Raw genomic sequence first — 14,385 nt, forward strand, 5'->3', positions numbered from 1 at the left:
AAATTTCTCAATCATCAGTTTCTTATGAGTAAAGCTGTTACAAATATTATTTTTTTCTCTTATGTGAGACAAACAATGAAATTCCTAATGTCAGTGCAGGATCTGGAGACTTAAACAGCTTGTGTAATTCACAGCATCTTCCTTTGTAACACAATACTGTGTTATTTTGCCATCTCTTTGCCCAATATATCTCCACTCAGAAGTAATTACCCATGTCAAGAATTTATGACACTGGAAAGACCTGATTGCATTAACAGAAAACCTTGTGTTTAAAGTTTTTTTTATTTTTCAAATTTTTTATTTTATTTATTTGTTTTTATTTAAATACGATTGTGCACTGGAATACTTGTAAATGGATAAGGTCCATATCAGATTTAACTAACAGAGATGTCAAATGTGTCCGAAGAGCAGCAGCATTAAAGCTCATCATCTTGTTTGACTTTGGAGAAACAGGTGCAGAAATGCCAAGAAATCTGGATGTCTGTCAGTATGGGCATTGAATGCAAAATAGATGAGTTTGAGTTCGTCACAGTTCGGCAGACAATTTTAATCTGTTCCACAACTTTGCACACATCACTACAGAATTGAATACTCATATTACTGATATTATCCTTTGTAACACAATACTGTGTTATTTTGCCATCTCTTTGCCCAATATATCTCTTCACTCAGAAGTAATTACCCATGTCAAGAATTTATGACACTGGAAAGACCTGATTGCATTAACAGAAAACCTTTGATCGAGATAATATGTATATGAAAATAAATGACTACTCACCAAATAGTGGATACACTGAAGAGGAATGGAATGGGCAATGACTATTTGGAATATTGAGAGGGGAAAGGGAGCATATATAAGGAAGTTGGGTTGGAGGATACAGAGTAGTCAAAAGAGATTAGATTAGTTTACAATTTGTGTACTGTGGTTGGTAACAGAATTTACAAGGGTAGTGAACAGAAAAGTTGGCTGAAACCAGAAGTAAATAGCAACAAAATTTTAAAATTATGATTGAAGTGTTATACAGGGTGATTACAATTAAAGTTAAGCGTTCAAACTGCTGTAGAAATAACTCTGCTGGTCAGAGTGATGTCAAATTGCAATGGAATATTATCGTAGAAGGGGGAAAAGTTATAGCTGAAGAAAAATAAATAGTTACAAAATGTAGGGATAGATAGCACTGTAAGCATCGTAATTTAAGCGTGGTCAACTACAAATGACAAATGAATCGTACAGCAATGCCTAAGGTGTACGTTTCATGTTAAACTAACTGTACTACTCAGTGTGCATGGGTCTACAGGTGTGATTCCATTAGTTATGTAAGGCCACCCACTGCAGCAAGGTCATATCACATCGGATGGGAAATATAGGCTTTTAATTGTCCTGAGGCCAAAAACCGCATACAAAGCATCACTCGCACTGGTTTTTAATTGTCCTGCTACCAAAAACCGCATAAAAAGCGTCAATCAAAATCAAATTGGATTATTAATTTCTCTGTGACTGGCACAAAACATGTTCAATATACTGTCCACCATTTTCTGCAACAAGTTGAAATCGAGAAACATCATGTTCCACAACTGATCAAAATGATTCCGGGGTCACATTCAGAATGTGCTGCGCAATGCATGCCTTCAATGCAGCTAAGTTTGCAATATGAACACTGAACATCTTTCAGGTAGCCCTGGGTGAAAGGTGGCTGATAATTCTAGAATTTCCTTAATGGCGGTTCAGCAGCTGCTTAACTGGATTTGCAATGTGCGCAGGTGCGCCATCTTGCATAAAAAGGATCCCATCCAAACATCCACACTGTTGGAGAGCTGGAATGACGTGCTTGTGCAAAAGACACTTGCAGCGCTAACCAGTGACAGTACAGATAACAGGACCGGAAGCACCTGTCTCTTCGTGAAAATATGGCCCTATGATAAATGATGCCACAAACCCGCACCACACTGTGACCTTTTCAGGATGAAATGATACTGGTTGATTTGCGTGTGGATTTTCCGTTGCACATATTCGATAATCCTGTGTATTGAAATATCCTGTCAGATGGAAGTGAGCTTTGTCTGTCCACAAAGTCTCCCACGGCAAGTCATTGTCCACTTCCATGTGAGCAAGAAATTCTAAAGCATAGGTCTCTCTTGCTGGCAAGTCAACAGGAAGGAACTCATCCACAGGGGTAATTTTGAATGGATAGCAAAGAAGGATGTTTCTTAATATTTTATGCACTGTGCTCGTGGGTATGTCCAGTGCTTGGAAAATTCTCCATGCACTACATGTTTGCACACCACCACTCATTTCTTCCTACTGTGGCCACTGCTTCCACTGACGTCGAATCAATTTGTTTCCTCCCTCTACTAGGTTGCGCACCAAAAGAACCCATCTTTTCGAATCTGAATAATTTTCTCCAAACCCATAGCAGTCATTGTACCAATGCCTTTTTTCAAACCCTTCAGTGTCTGGAACTTTTGCAGAGCAACGTGTACACGTCATCATTCTTGTAATACAGCTTTACAAGCAGAGCACGATGCTACACTGAGACAGTCATGATGAACGTCGCCGATGCAAAAGGGGGAAAAGCTGTGCACCTGGCATGTTTATACCAACTTCAGTGGGTCGTGCGCATGACAGGTGTTTCATTTACATATTCTTTCTTCTTGGATATCAACCTCACAATGTGCTTTGTCAATATGAACCCTTGAAAACAATTATGCAGTTTTCCGTGAGGTAACGTAATCATTTGATCACAAATTGTGGCTCATGATAAACATAAATAATTATTTATTTATTAATGAAGAGTTTAGTTACTCTTCATATAACACCAACAAAATATTATGATTAAATGTAGCAAGACTATCAAACAACTACATAAAAATAAAATGGCAAGCTGTTATGGGTTTTTTCGACCTTCAGAAAAATTTAAGTTTTTGACTCAAATGTTAAATTCAAAAATTTATTAAGAGTCACTTGATATGCATGATCAAAATACTGCTGCTCTTTAAAACTTTGTCAGTGAGCAGGACAGATTTCAAAATATTACCAAGAGGACATGTTTTTGATAAACAGGTGAAAATCAGATTTGCCTAGTTCCTTATAAGTTATAAGCAAAATAAATACACTAATTTTATCATTCTACATCTACATCCACACTCCGCAAGCCACCTGACGGTGTGTGGAAAGTAAAAATAATAAAATTCAGTATCTCAATAAAAAAACCTAAAATAGTCGTAAAATCAAAATTAACAATAATGAACTAAATTGTAATATGAAAGATAGCTGGTATAAAGCTTACTGCTGTATTCAGAATTTGCTAAATTAGAGCTTAACACCTGTACAGTTTATCTCCTAAAGAATAAATATGCCAATATTTTGACCCGAAAGATAAAATAAAAACTAAATTAACTATAAAAAATTAATTTTTTCTTGAGAAACTGGATATCTTAGGATATGAGTAACATTTCATCTCTACAGTTAATTCAAAAATAATGCCAATAAATTAACTGTAAATTAATTGTGAATCAACCTAAATCTGCAAATATGAACTTTCTGTCTTAACTCCCTGCCAGTCACTAAAATAGAGAAACATGTAACAACTCAAGAAATCCTAATGTCACTTTCTTGAAATTTTGTCAAATATTATTCCTTTCACCCACAATTTAATGATAAAAAAATTATAATAAAAACAGTACTTTCAAAATATTGCACAGTGAATGTGGGACAGTGTGCTCTTATAATTAAAACAATTCAGTGGTGCAGACTGTACACCGAGTGTATTATAAATATCAAAGTGTAAAGTAGGGAAGCCCGTACTTGCTTCCCCACAACTGTAATGATGAGATAAAAAAAATCTGTTTCAATTTAATGAATTTGAAGAGCATCTTAGCCTTGCTCATTCTCTCTCAATTTTTTTCCTCTGTGGTGGCATTGATGGACCTGCCCAGTAACATGATTGGATCCAGTGTGATTTTATTCTTTGGTAATACCAAAAACCTAAAGTTTGTACATACCACACTGAAACTTCTGAAAATTAAAGATGCAGGATGACAGGAATTTGTTGTCAGTTCACTCAGAATGACCCACAAACCTAGGGACAACTGCTGTGACAGACATCATTAGCTCTCACTGGGAAAACCTCCCATTTAAAGTAGGACATCCAAAAGTGACTGAAAAATTGCCTCTTTAAATGAAAGGTTAATTTTATTGATATTGTGTGCTTCATTTTATCATTATAGCTGTCCAAATTGTGAGCACTATCTCTTCAACTGTGTGTGTTATTTCTTATGTCACCTATAGAAGAACAGCCAAAATGGATAAATACATGCTGGGATTTATTCAAACAGGGAAAAAAGTGTGCATGCCTAATGTTTCTTTTAGAATGTGCAGTCTTTTACTGCTCCAGTTTCTACTTCTCCACAATTACTGTCTATTTGTTATTATTATTATTATAGAATTTAGCCTGTGGTGATGAATAAGTTTTGTCCTCCAATATAATTTATAGAAGTTTTTGTCTCAATTTCAGCAATTACTTTGAAAAAGTGAAGAATCTGTTCATTGAAGCTGCAAGACGATATCCTACTGACGTTGATGCTGACGTACAGACATGTTTGGGGATTCTGTTCAACCTCAGCCAGGAAACTGATAAAGCTGTTGATTGTTTCAGAGCAGCACTGCAAGTACGGCAAGATGTGAGTGTTTACAGTTTTCAGACAATTGTGACATGAAATAAAATTTCTGTCATAAAAGACAGTAGTGAAGCATATTGTCAATGTTGAACATTTTATGAAATGTTGCATGCGCTGAAAAACAAACAAACACACACACACACACACACACACACACACACACACACTCTTACTTTTTCTCATATTCTTTGATATTTTCCCCTATACAGTCTGATCTCAGAGTTTACAATTAGGTGGAATGGATGAACTGTAGTAGGTGTACACAGTAGCATGGCCTCTATTTTATATAATATGTCATTATATCGGTGGTCTGTTATGTAATGTCAACATTCATTCAATAAATGCCGTCATCCTGATGTTAATAGTGTCTACTACCTCACCTGGAATACCAAATTGAAAGTTAGGATGAGAAAACTGTCAGATAAACAGCTTGACCTTCTAGTTTTTAGTCAGTGGCCAATAGATGTTGTCTGTTAGCATCCAGCCACATGGTGATGGTATTTCCTTAATCAGTACTTCAATCGTACCAGCCATTGTCATCCATGTAGTGTGTTAGTACTATCACAGCAGAACACCCCCATCCCTTCCTCCACCTCTCTCTGACCACCATAAAACTCACATGGATCATTCACATTAATTAATATCATCATTCATACATTCACATACATTCTGTACATCCCATTATGGAGGGCATCCTTTAGGGTTGTGGAATACGTCAAGTTCCACATTAACATGCAAAATCAGCTACTGTGCTTTACTTCTGTGAAGTATACTATCAAACAGTTGTGACTCACATGCATAATTTTGATAACTACTTCTAGATTAGGTACACTTTTATATTGTTTTTGAATTTCTGAGGATTTTTCAGTCTGACGTCTGCTGGAAACCTGTTACATAGTTTTGCACCAGGATATAAAATGCCGTTCTGAATGTTAAACAGGGATGCATAGTCTACATGGAAATTACTTTATACACTGCCAGCCATAGGACTCCAAACATTCTAACCGATGAAAAAATTCATACATGAAGCAGTGTGTAAGCTACATCTCTGGCTTGCATGAAACTCATTTAACATGGCAATGCAATCTTCCTGTTGTGAGGTATGCTATAAAAAAAGTACCACCATCTCATCCTTGCAGTACAACACTGTGCATAATAATAAGGCTAATGGCAAAACCAATGGACTGGAAAGACTGCATGATTTTTCAAATATACATCACAAATGACACGCACTAATCAACCAGAACATTGTGACCACTGACCTACCGTTGATATAAATAGTACCATTGCGTGATGAGGAATACCTGCTGGTCACGCGCGCGCGCGCGCACACACACACACACACACACACACACACACACACACACACACACACACACACAGCGTGTGTATAGTGTCAGTGAGCGTGCTGTGTGTGTGTGTGTGTGTGTGTGTGTGTGTGTGTGTGTGTGTGTGCGCGCGTGTGCAGAATTGATTTTGATTGATAGCAGATTGTTATGGCCTGGAGGCTCGGCATTTCGGAACGTACGTGACTTGCCAGTTTTCGAGGAGTGCTGTGGTGAGTATCTTCAACACGTGGCGAAAGCAAGACGAAACCACATCCAGATGTAGTGGGGTTTGGTGGCCACCCCTCATTACAGATGTCGGACATCATAGGCTGGGCAGAAGGAGTATCATACACTGGTTGCAGACCACTTAGAAGCCTTCATGATGATCATGTTTTCCAAAGTCAGTGGCATTTTTCAATAAGATAATGCACCATGTCACAAGGCCAGGAGTGTGGGGAGTGATTCATGGGACACAGTGGCAATTTCTAATTGATTTGGTGTTCCTGCCCCAACTCACCAGATCTGAATCTGATAGAACACATCTGGGATGTGACTGAACGTGGCGTCATAGCTCATCACTCCCTTCCTCGGAATTTATGGAAACTAGGTGACTTGTGTGTGCAGATGCGGTGCCAACTTCCTCTAGCAGCCAACCAAGCCCCCACTGCTTTCATGCTGTGACATGTCACCACTGTTAACAGTGCCAAAGGTGGAGATACCGACTATTAGGTAGGTGGTCATAATGTTCTGGCTGATTAGTATACACGTCTCATCTGTAGGGTTAGGAGAACTGAATCAAGGAACATTGCAGTGGAAGCATCTCACATCATAAAATGTAATGGTAACTCAAATTCTTCCTCCTTCAGATTCCACTGACACAATTAATTTCTGGAGGAATTTTTTGTGAGGGGAAGGGAGTGACAGTGAGTAATAAGTTAGCGATAAGACAAATTGTATATATTACTGAAAGTGACTACTAGGTTTATGACAGTTGTTGACTATCCATTCCATGCTTGTGTATGTAGTATGATGAATAAAAAATTTTATCATTTATTGTATAGTTTGACAGTAATTTGAGCTTCACATATTATTTTTGAATGGCTCATGTGGTTATATTTTAGGCTTTAACATTTATTAAGCTATATGACACTGATACACTATTGCTTTGTCATAATATGACAACTCTTTCCACATTGTGTACCATGTGATCCAAAAGAAATATAAAAAAAATTGAAAGATTTCAAATGTTTTGTGAAATGATATATCTAAAAGTAAGAAATAGAGCAGATTAGAGAAACATTTGGTGTCCCTTTGAATGATGCTCAAAATCATGTACAACAAAGAAGTGATTAAAGTGTTTCTCTAATCTGTTTTATTTTTTACATCCATACAAATCATTTCACAAAACATTTAGCCTCATTTTTCAGTTGTTTTTCCATGTTCAAGTTTTATTCAGAAAGCATTAAATATAATATATTTAAATATTGATCAGTTTATTATTATTATTATTATTATTACTACTACTACTACTACTACTACTATTATTTTATTATTAGTATTGTTTTTTATTATTATTGAGAGTATACAGACCAAGAGAAAACAGAGAAGTTTCAATTTGTACTGTAATTTGATATTTGTTTTATTCCTGTAATACAAAAGCAAGAACTCCACAATTTCTACATCAGTGTAACTTTTTATGCACAGAATAGCTAGGTCTTGAAGAGATGAGCTTTTTGACACTTCATTTATGTAGGTAGTAACAGCTATTTGTGAAATACTTCAATTTTCCCTCAAATCACAAAGTAAGTTTTTCTTATTTATTGTAATTACTTTCAAGCAAATAAATAATCTTTCTTGTAAAAAAAAATAGACCTTATGCTGGTCATTTTGATACCCCATTTGTCCATTTCTGACTTTTTGTTTGGCTATGAAAATTGAGAAAAAATATATTGTGTAATTTTTCGGCAGTTCTTTTCACTCCACTAAAACATTTGACCAAAAATCAATGACTCAGGAAGTGTTTCCAGTAGAACAGTGTAGATTTTGCTGCCGTGTATCAGCAGATGGTGCTACAGTTGAGTGAATGTTTTGTGTGGAGGTGTAATACAGTCCACAATTAAATGTTAGATGAAAAATGCACCTCAGCTCACCACAGGATGATTTAAGTCGGTACACATTATTCTGCATATCCACTAGCCAGCAGACCTCTTGAAATAACAGTGAACAGCAGCTCAAGGATAACTACAATTTTCTGGCCTCTGATGGTAAAACATATCATCTGTAATAAGTCACCACTTCATCAGCACGACAGGATTGTGATATTATTTGTTTGACACATAATTGTGTTTTCAGCTTCTTTAGAGGTCATGGCAGTCAAAATGGAGCTATGTGATAGACATAATATAAGCACCACTCTTTGAGTCTTTCTCCATTTCTTTGAAGTGATATGGTATTAGAGACAGTACACAGGGATGACTATTGGGCCTCTACAGGAAATAAGTACCTGGCCCAGTGGGTGGATCAGCAGTTCTTATCTCGTCACCAAAGCCTCTGTGTACCGATTCTTTAATACAGTTATTACCTTCCTTTCTGGCCCTGCATTTTGACTTCGAATGCCGAGTGGCCGTGTGTTGCTATTTAACAGTTCTGGTTTGGTCATAAGTATAGATTTGAGCTCACATTACTTGTACTTGTAACATTCAATCTCTACTGCATTTTCAGCCATCGGATTAGTGTTGATCTTCTTTCCACATACTACATGTGTCATTTATGTGACGCTATAACACAGTACCATCATTGTAGTACTAATCATTTATATTTTTGTTACCCCTCTAACCACTTTACATATATCATTGTTTAAGTAGCTACATTCAGTATGTTTGCTGTGGTTTTCATCTTAATTTCCTCTCAACCAGGGGAATAGGATGTGATTCGCTTTACCGTTTGTGTTATTTTTCTGCCTCAAGTCCCAAGCAGTAGGCTCAATTCCAAATGTGCTGATTAGTATTTACGAACATTATACTGGAATTCCTGTCAGTCTTCTCATGATTTCATTAAGAAAGAAGCATTTTGTTTAAAACACTGGACCTGCATTTACAGGGCCCTTATTGAACTATATAAAGAAAAACATAAATCAGTTACAAACTGTGGCATGCACACACTTTATGAAACATAATAACATCGCTACAGATATTCGGATTTAGATTATGACATCTTAATATGTCTGTCATCATTGGCCATAATGTGGCACAGTTAATAGCAAAATTCTGCGTGACCCATCGAAGTGTCTGATCGTTGATGATGTCAGTGACTTCCTGAATGGCTGTTTTCAGCCCAGCAATGATTTTGGGGTTATTGCTGTACACTTTCTCTTTAATATACCCCCACATAAAGGAGTCGCATGTGTTCAGAGCCAGAGAATATGGCGGCCAATCGAGTCCCATGCCAGTGGCCTCTGGGTACCCCAGAGCCAGAATACGGTCTCCAAAGTGCTCCTCCAGGCTACTGAACACTCTGCTGCTTTGATGGGGTCGAGATCCATCTTGCATGAACCACATCTTGTCAAAATCAGGGTAACTTTGTATAATGGGGATGAAATCATGTTCCAAAACCTTCATGTACCATTCAGTATTCACTGTGCAGTCTAGGAATATTGCATTGAGTATTCTGTGGCTGGACATGCACACCACACAGTCACCCATTGAGTGCAGCAATAGAACTTCTCGATCATGAAATGCGGATTATCTGTCCCCCAAATGAGGCAATTTTGCTTATTGAAGAATCTATCCAAATGAAAGTGGACTTCGTCATTAAACCATACCATATTCAAATCAAAGTCTTGTTTGTCAATTCTGTGGACAATAGTGCTGGTAAAGCACAACTGCTGTTGCATGCCCTGGGGCTTAGTGGCTGATGGGTTTGAATTTTGTATGGTAAGAAGTGCAGGTCTTCAACAATAATTTGTCCCAGTTTCTCCCGCTTGATTCCTACCTGCTGTGCAACTCATGTGATCGATTTCCTGTGGCTGGTTTGAAACACAGTGCATGTCTTCTCGATGTTGTCAAGCATTTTAACCATTTTGGATGACCGACATTGCCAACACTGTCGTCATGAACACTACCCATTCTCTCAAACTTGTGAATCAAATTCTTGATTGTTAGCACACTTGGACTGATTGTCTTCAGCTTGAACTTGGTCACAATCCTCCTTTGAGCCACAGATGGGCTGTTACTGCTCGCATCGTAGGACTTCACAAGCACTGTACACTCAGGCACGCTGTACACTCAGGCACGCTGTACCGTGACATTTTCACATGCAAATGGACAACAACAATAAGGCGCGTGTGTTTGCCCATACTAATTCCCATCACACCCCACGGCCAACCATGCTGTTTCAATGTTGCAATGCAAACCATTCAGAAGTTATGACAATTTTATTTCATATAGTTCAATAATTGTCACCCTGTAAGAAGAATTGAAATTGAATCTTCATCTGGCTATTCATAGTAAGTTATTCTGTGGTTTCCCTACATCATTTAAGGGAAATACTAGGTTGGTTCCTATGAGAAGAACCCTTTTTGTTTCCTTCCCAATTCTTGTCCAATCCAAGCTTGTGCTTCCTCTCCAGTGACCTCATCATTGATCGGACATTAAACCCAAATCCTTCCTATCATACCCTCAGGCTCTAATTATTAAACTTTTATATTCTTATAATTTTCAAGAATAATGGTTTTAATAACATTTTAATTTTTTTATTGATAAGGATTTTCAGTTGTGGAACAGTTATGGAGCAACTCTTGCTAATGGTGGAAGGAGTGAAGAAGCTGTGCATGCATATCGACGAGCTTTAGAACTGTATCCAGCCTTTGTTAGAGCAAGATACAATGTTGGCATTACGTGTTGTACTCTTCGTGCTTACAGGTATGTCTTCCTTAGAAAAATAAGACTTTTGTAGCTGAAATTGAAGTTCTTGGTGTGAAACATGTGAAATAATAATACACTTGCATTGTCTCCCCCCCCCCCCCCCCCCCCCTCTCTCTCTCTCTCTCTCTCTCTCTCTCTCTCTCTCTCTCTCTCTCACGTGCACGCACACACACACACACACACACACACACACACACACACACACACACACACACACAAATCTTCTTCAGCCAGGCAGATGTGCCTGTTTTATGGTTTCTGAATGGTGTCCAGTTGTTCACCAGCCTTAAGTATGAAATGAGACATCATCAGCTAACATCAATGGCAGCCAGTCCAAAATCTGTTGGCGACACATGATATTCTTGGAGATTTGAATTTTAATTTTGTGAAAGATTCAGATAAAAGAAACAGTTTGGAAATATTACTTAAGATTTATTCTGTTGCCAGTTTCCCCACCAGCATTGAAAAGAAAACAGTTAACTAAGTGTAGTGAATGGCATATCTGACCGTGACGCATAACCAACCGTACTAAACAACTTATATGATTACATTGAAGTGGTACCATGGAAAATGGTAAGAGTAATTAATGAAGACACTCCTGGAAGTTTCTAGGCAGCCACACAGGAAGCTTACTGAGGATATGTGTAGCATGAAACAGATATTAGTCCCAAATTTAATAAATTAATACATAGGCTTCAATCAATTTTTAGCAGCTGCTTTCCCAAGGAAACAAAAAATGGTACTAATTAGACATGAAGAATGCACTGGATTGCAAAAGGAATCAAACTGATGTGTGCAAGGAAAAGGAAATTGTTTGAAATGGTTAGGGTAAACAGGAAAATAGGATTGATGACAAATTACAAGAAATACTCTGAAGTCTTAAGGGAAATCATCAAAAAATAAAAAATATCTCTATAAATCAATAATTCAGATAAAGACTTTAAATCTGTGTGGACAGTAGTTACGAGAAACTGGGAAAGCACTTGTGAGGACTTTTGTATTAAAGAAAACAACAATCAGGTAGCCAATTTATTAAATAATCAGATTTTTGAAGTACCTCAGAAGATTGTCATGTACGTAACTATGTAGCCTTCTACAGCCATTCCGCAGGGCAAGACTGGTTTTGTTGGAGGAAGGGTGCTATTATTTGTTGCAGATGATCAGTGCCAGAAAATAATAGGCTAGTCATTAGGAAAGGGGAGAGGGTAGAAAATGAGCTATTTGTGTGCTGGCCAGCTTCAGTTATATGCAGCAGTTTTTGTTTTCTTGAACAAGTTGTTTATCTTGTTAGATACTTGGCTATGTGTGGTGCTGTGACATAGGTAGGTTTATTTGTGATTTTTCTTCTCTTTTTTAATGCTATTTCTGTATATGTGAAACGTGTTTTTGTTTTTGTATACTGTTTATATAATTTTAGTACTATTTTGGGGTTGAAGTAATTTTGTTGAACATATTGTAGTATTTTTATAGTTTATGAATCACATTACTATCAGGAGGTGACTTTAAAATTCTGTTAACCATTGATTTGAAACATGTGTATTTGTGCTAAATTGGATGACAAGAATTTTTATTTCTGATAATGTCAGAGGTGGTAGGTTTTCTATGTATTTCAGATTGGTAGTGGCTGTTTTTGTTGCTTATTTTTGGCTCAAAAAAGTTTATGGATTAGTTTTTTTTCTATTTCTATTGTAAATTTGTATTAGTGTGTGAGTTGTTTGTTTGCTGATGGATGATTTGTGTGTCTTAGTTGTCACTGTCTATTAGTAGTAGTGTGTCATCAACATATCTGTGGCACTAGATAATTTTGTTTCAAACGGGCCAACTTGCGTTGAAGACTTTTCTTCCAATGTATAAATAAATATGTTTGCTATGGTTGCTGTGATACAATTTCCCATTGCTACTTCATCTGCTTGTGTGTAGATGTTATGTTCTGGTTCTAAATAGTTCTCAGATAAAATAAGTAGTAATATATTTATTATTTCATAAGTTTCGATGACAGGTATTTTCCTATCGTGTTAGAGTTTTTCTTTGTATTCTATATTGTTTGTGATACTGGTATATTTATATATAATTTGGTTAGTTCAAACATATGTTAGTGGTTAATATGTAGGGCTATGTATACAGTTCTACACAAAGTACCTAAAGGACGTAAAATGAACATTTTGGAGGAAACGGGAAATTGCAGTCAGATGTAAAATAACCAGAGGATGTCCATAATGAACAAATAGGTTTTAAACATAAGAACTCCTGAAAAATTTTATTGGCCTTGTAAAAGAGAAAGGGTGAATTATCATGACAAACAACAGAACATTATTTATGTAGAAACAAAAAGTTCTGTCTCTGAAAATTTAACGTACTCACTGACTTTCCGTAAAATATAATTTTCACTGTAAATATAAAGCATCACTGGAGACAGCTGTCAAATTTCTGTCAAAAATAATTTTACCAAGATCATGCAAATAAAAGTATATAGAATTAACTGGATCATAACATAAAAGGAAGACAACTGATACAATATGGACCACATTACACCAGCTAAGATGTAAGCATAATGTGCCATATGTAGACATAGTAACTAATACAGATGTAATATTATACCATCTGCACAGGTACACCTGACAATGGCAAAACACCGAAACAAGCTCATCGTGTAACTCTGTAATCACTAAGAGCAAATACATCAGCTGTGCAGCAGAAACCTGTACCAGACATAAAATACTGCTCTTTGACCTTGTGCATGCTGCAGGCCCACTAGGGAAGATGTTAGGGCTTGTCCAAAACGCGCTCTGGGGCAGTTTTTCATAAAAACAGCATCCTCTGCCCACTCATGAGCATTACTCACTTGTGACAAGTTGGATGATCTTCATGCCCCATAAAAGCTTAAATATGGTCCAGGGTATTATATTCCACAGGGACCTTCTTCTGCAGTCTGATGACGAGCTGTGTGCCAATTTAGAGGGGCGAGGTGTTCATTTCATCTGGCACATTCATCAGGGTCCAAGGGATAATCAGGTTGCCACTGGTGCTTTCATCTTGGCCTTTGAGGGTGATACATTGCCTGAGAATGTCAGGGTGGTGGTCTACTGCTGTGACACCAAGCCCTATATCCCTCCCCCGATGCAGTGCTTTTAAGTGCTGGAAGTTTGGCCATATTTCTTCCTGTTGTACTCCCAGCCTCACATGTCGAGATTGCGGACGCCCCACACATCCCAATACTCCATGTACCCCGCCTCCCATCTGTGTCAACTGCGGAGAGCATCATTCACCTTGCTCACCAGACTGCAGGATTTTGCAGAAAGAGAGGAAAACCATGGAATATAAGGCCCTGGACCAACTGACTTACACTGAGGCTAAGCGGAAATTTGGACACCTCCATCCTGTTCGTATGCCCTCCTCTTACGCTGCCGCTACAACTGTTCTAGCCCCATCAGCTCCACGTGCCCCAGTTACATCTCAGT

The 14,385-nt window shown here is 37.5% G+C and overlaps 1 protein-coding gene across 2 annotated transcripts in view; it reads left to right on the forward strand.

The window, feature by feature from the left end:
- The window catches only part of LOC126185078 (peroxisomal targeting signal 1 receptor), a 237,663-nt gene that overhangs the window by 184,678 nt on the left and 38,600 nt on the right, over positions 1-14,385 (forward strand). For both annotated transcript variants that reach the window (XM_049927863.1, XM_049927864.1), the window contains exons 11-12: positions 4,515-4,680; positions 10,767-10,924. In XM_049927863.1, coding sequence (XP_049783820.1) covers positions 4,515-4,680; positions 10,767-10,924 — 324 coding nt within the window. The remainder of the gene's footprint in view (positions 1-4,514; positions 4,681-10,766; positions 10,925-14,385) is intronic.

This window comes from Schistocerca cancellata, chromosome 4 (genome assembly GCF_023864275.1).
Source record: "Schistocerca cancellata isolate TAMUIC-IGC-003103 chromosome 4, iqSchCanc2.1, whole genome shotgun sequence".
NCBI classification, from domain to species: domain Eukaryota; kingdom Metazoa; phylum Arthropoda; class Insecta; order Orthoptera; family Acrididae; genus Schistocerca; species Schistocerca cancellata.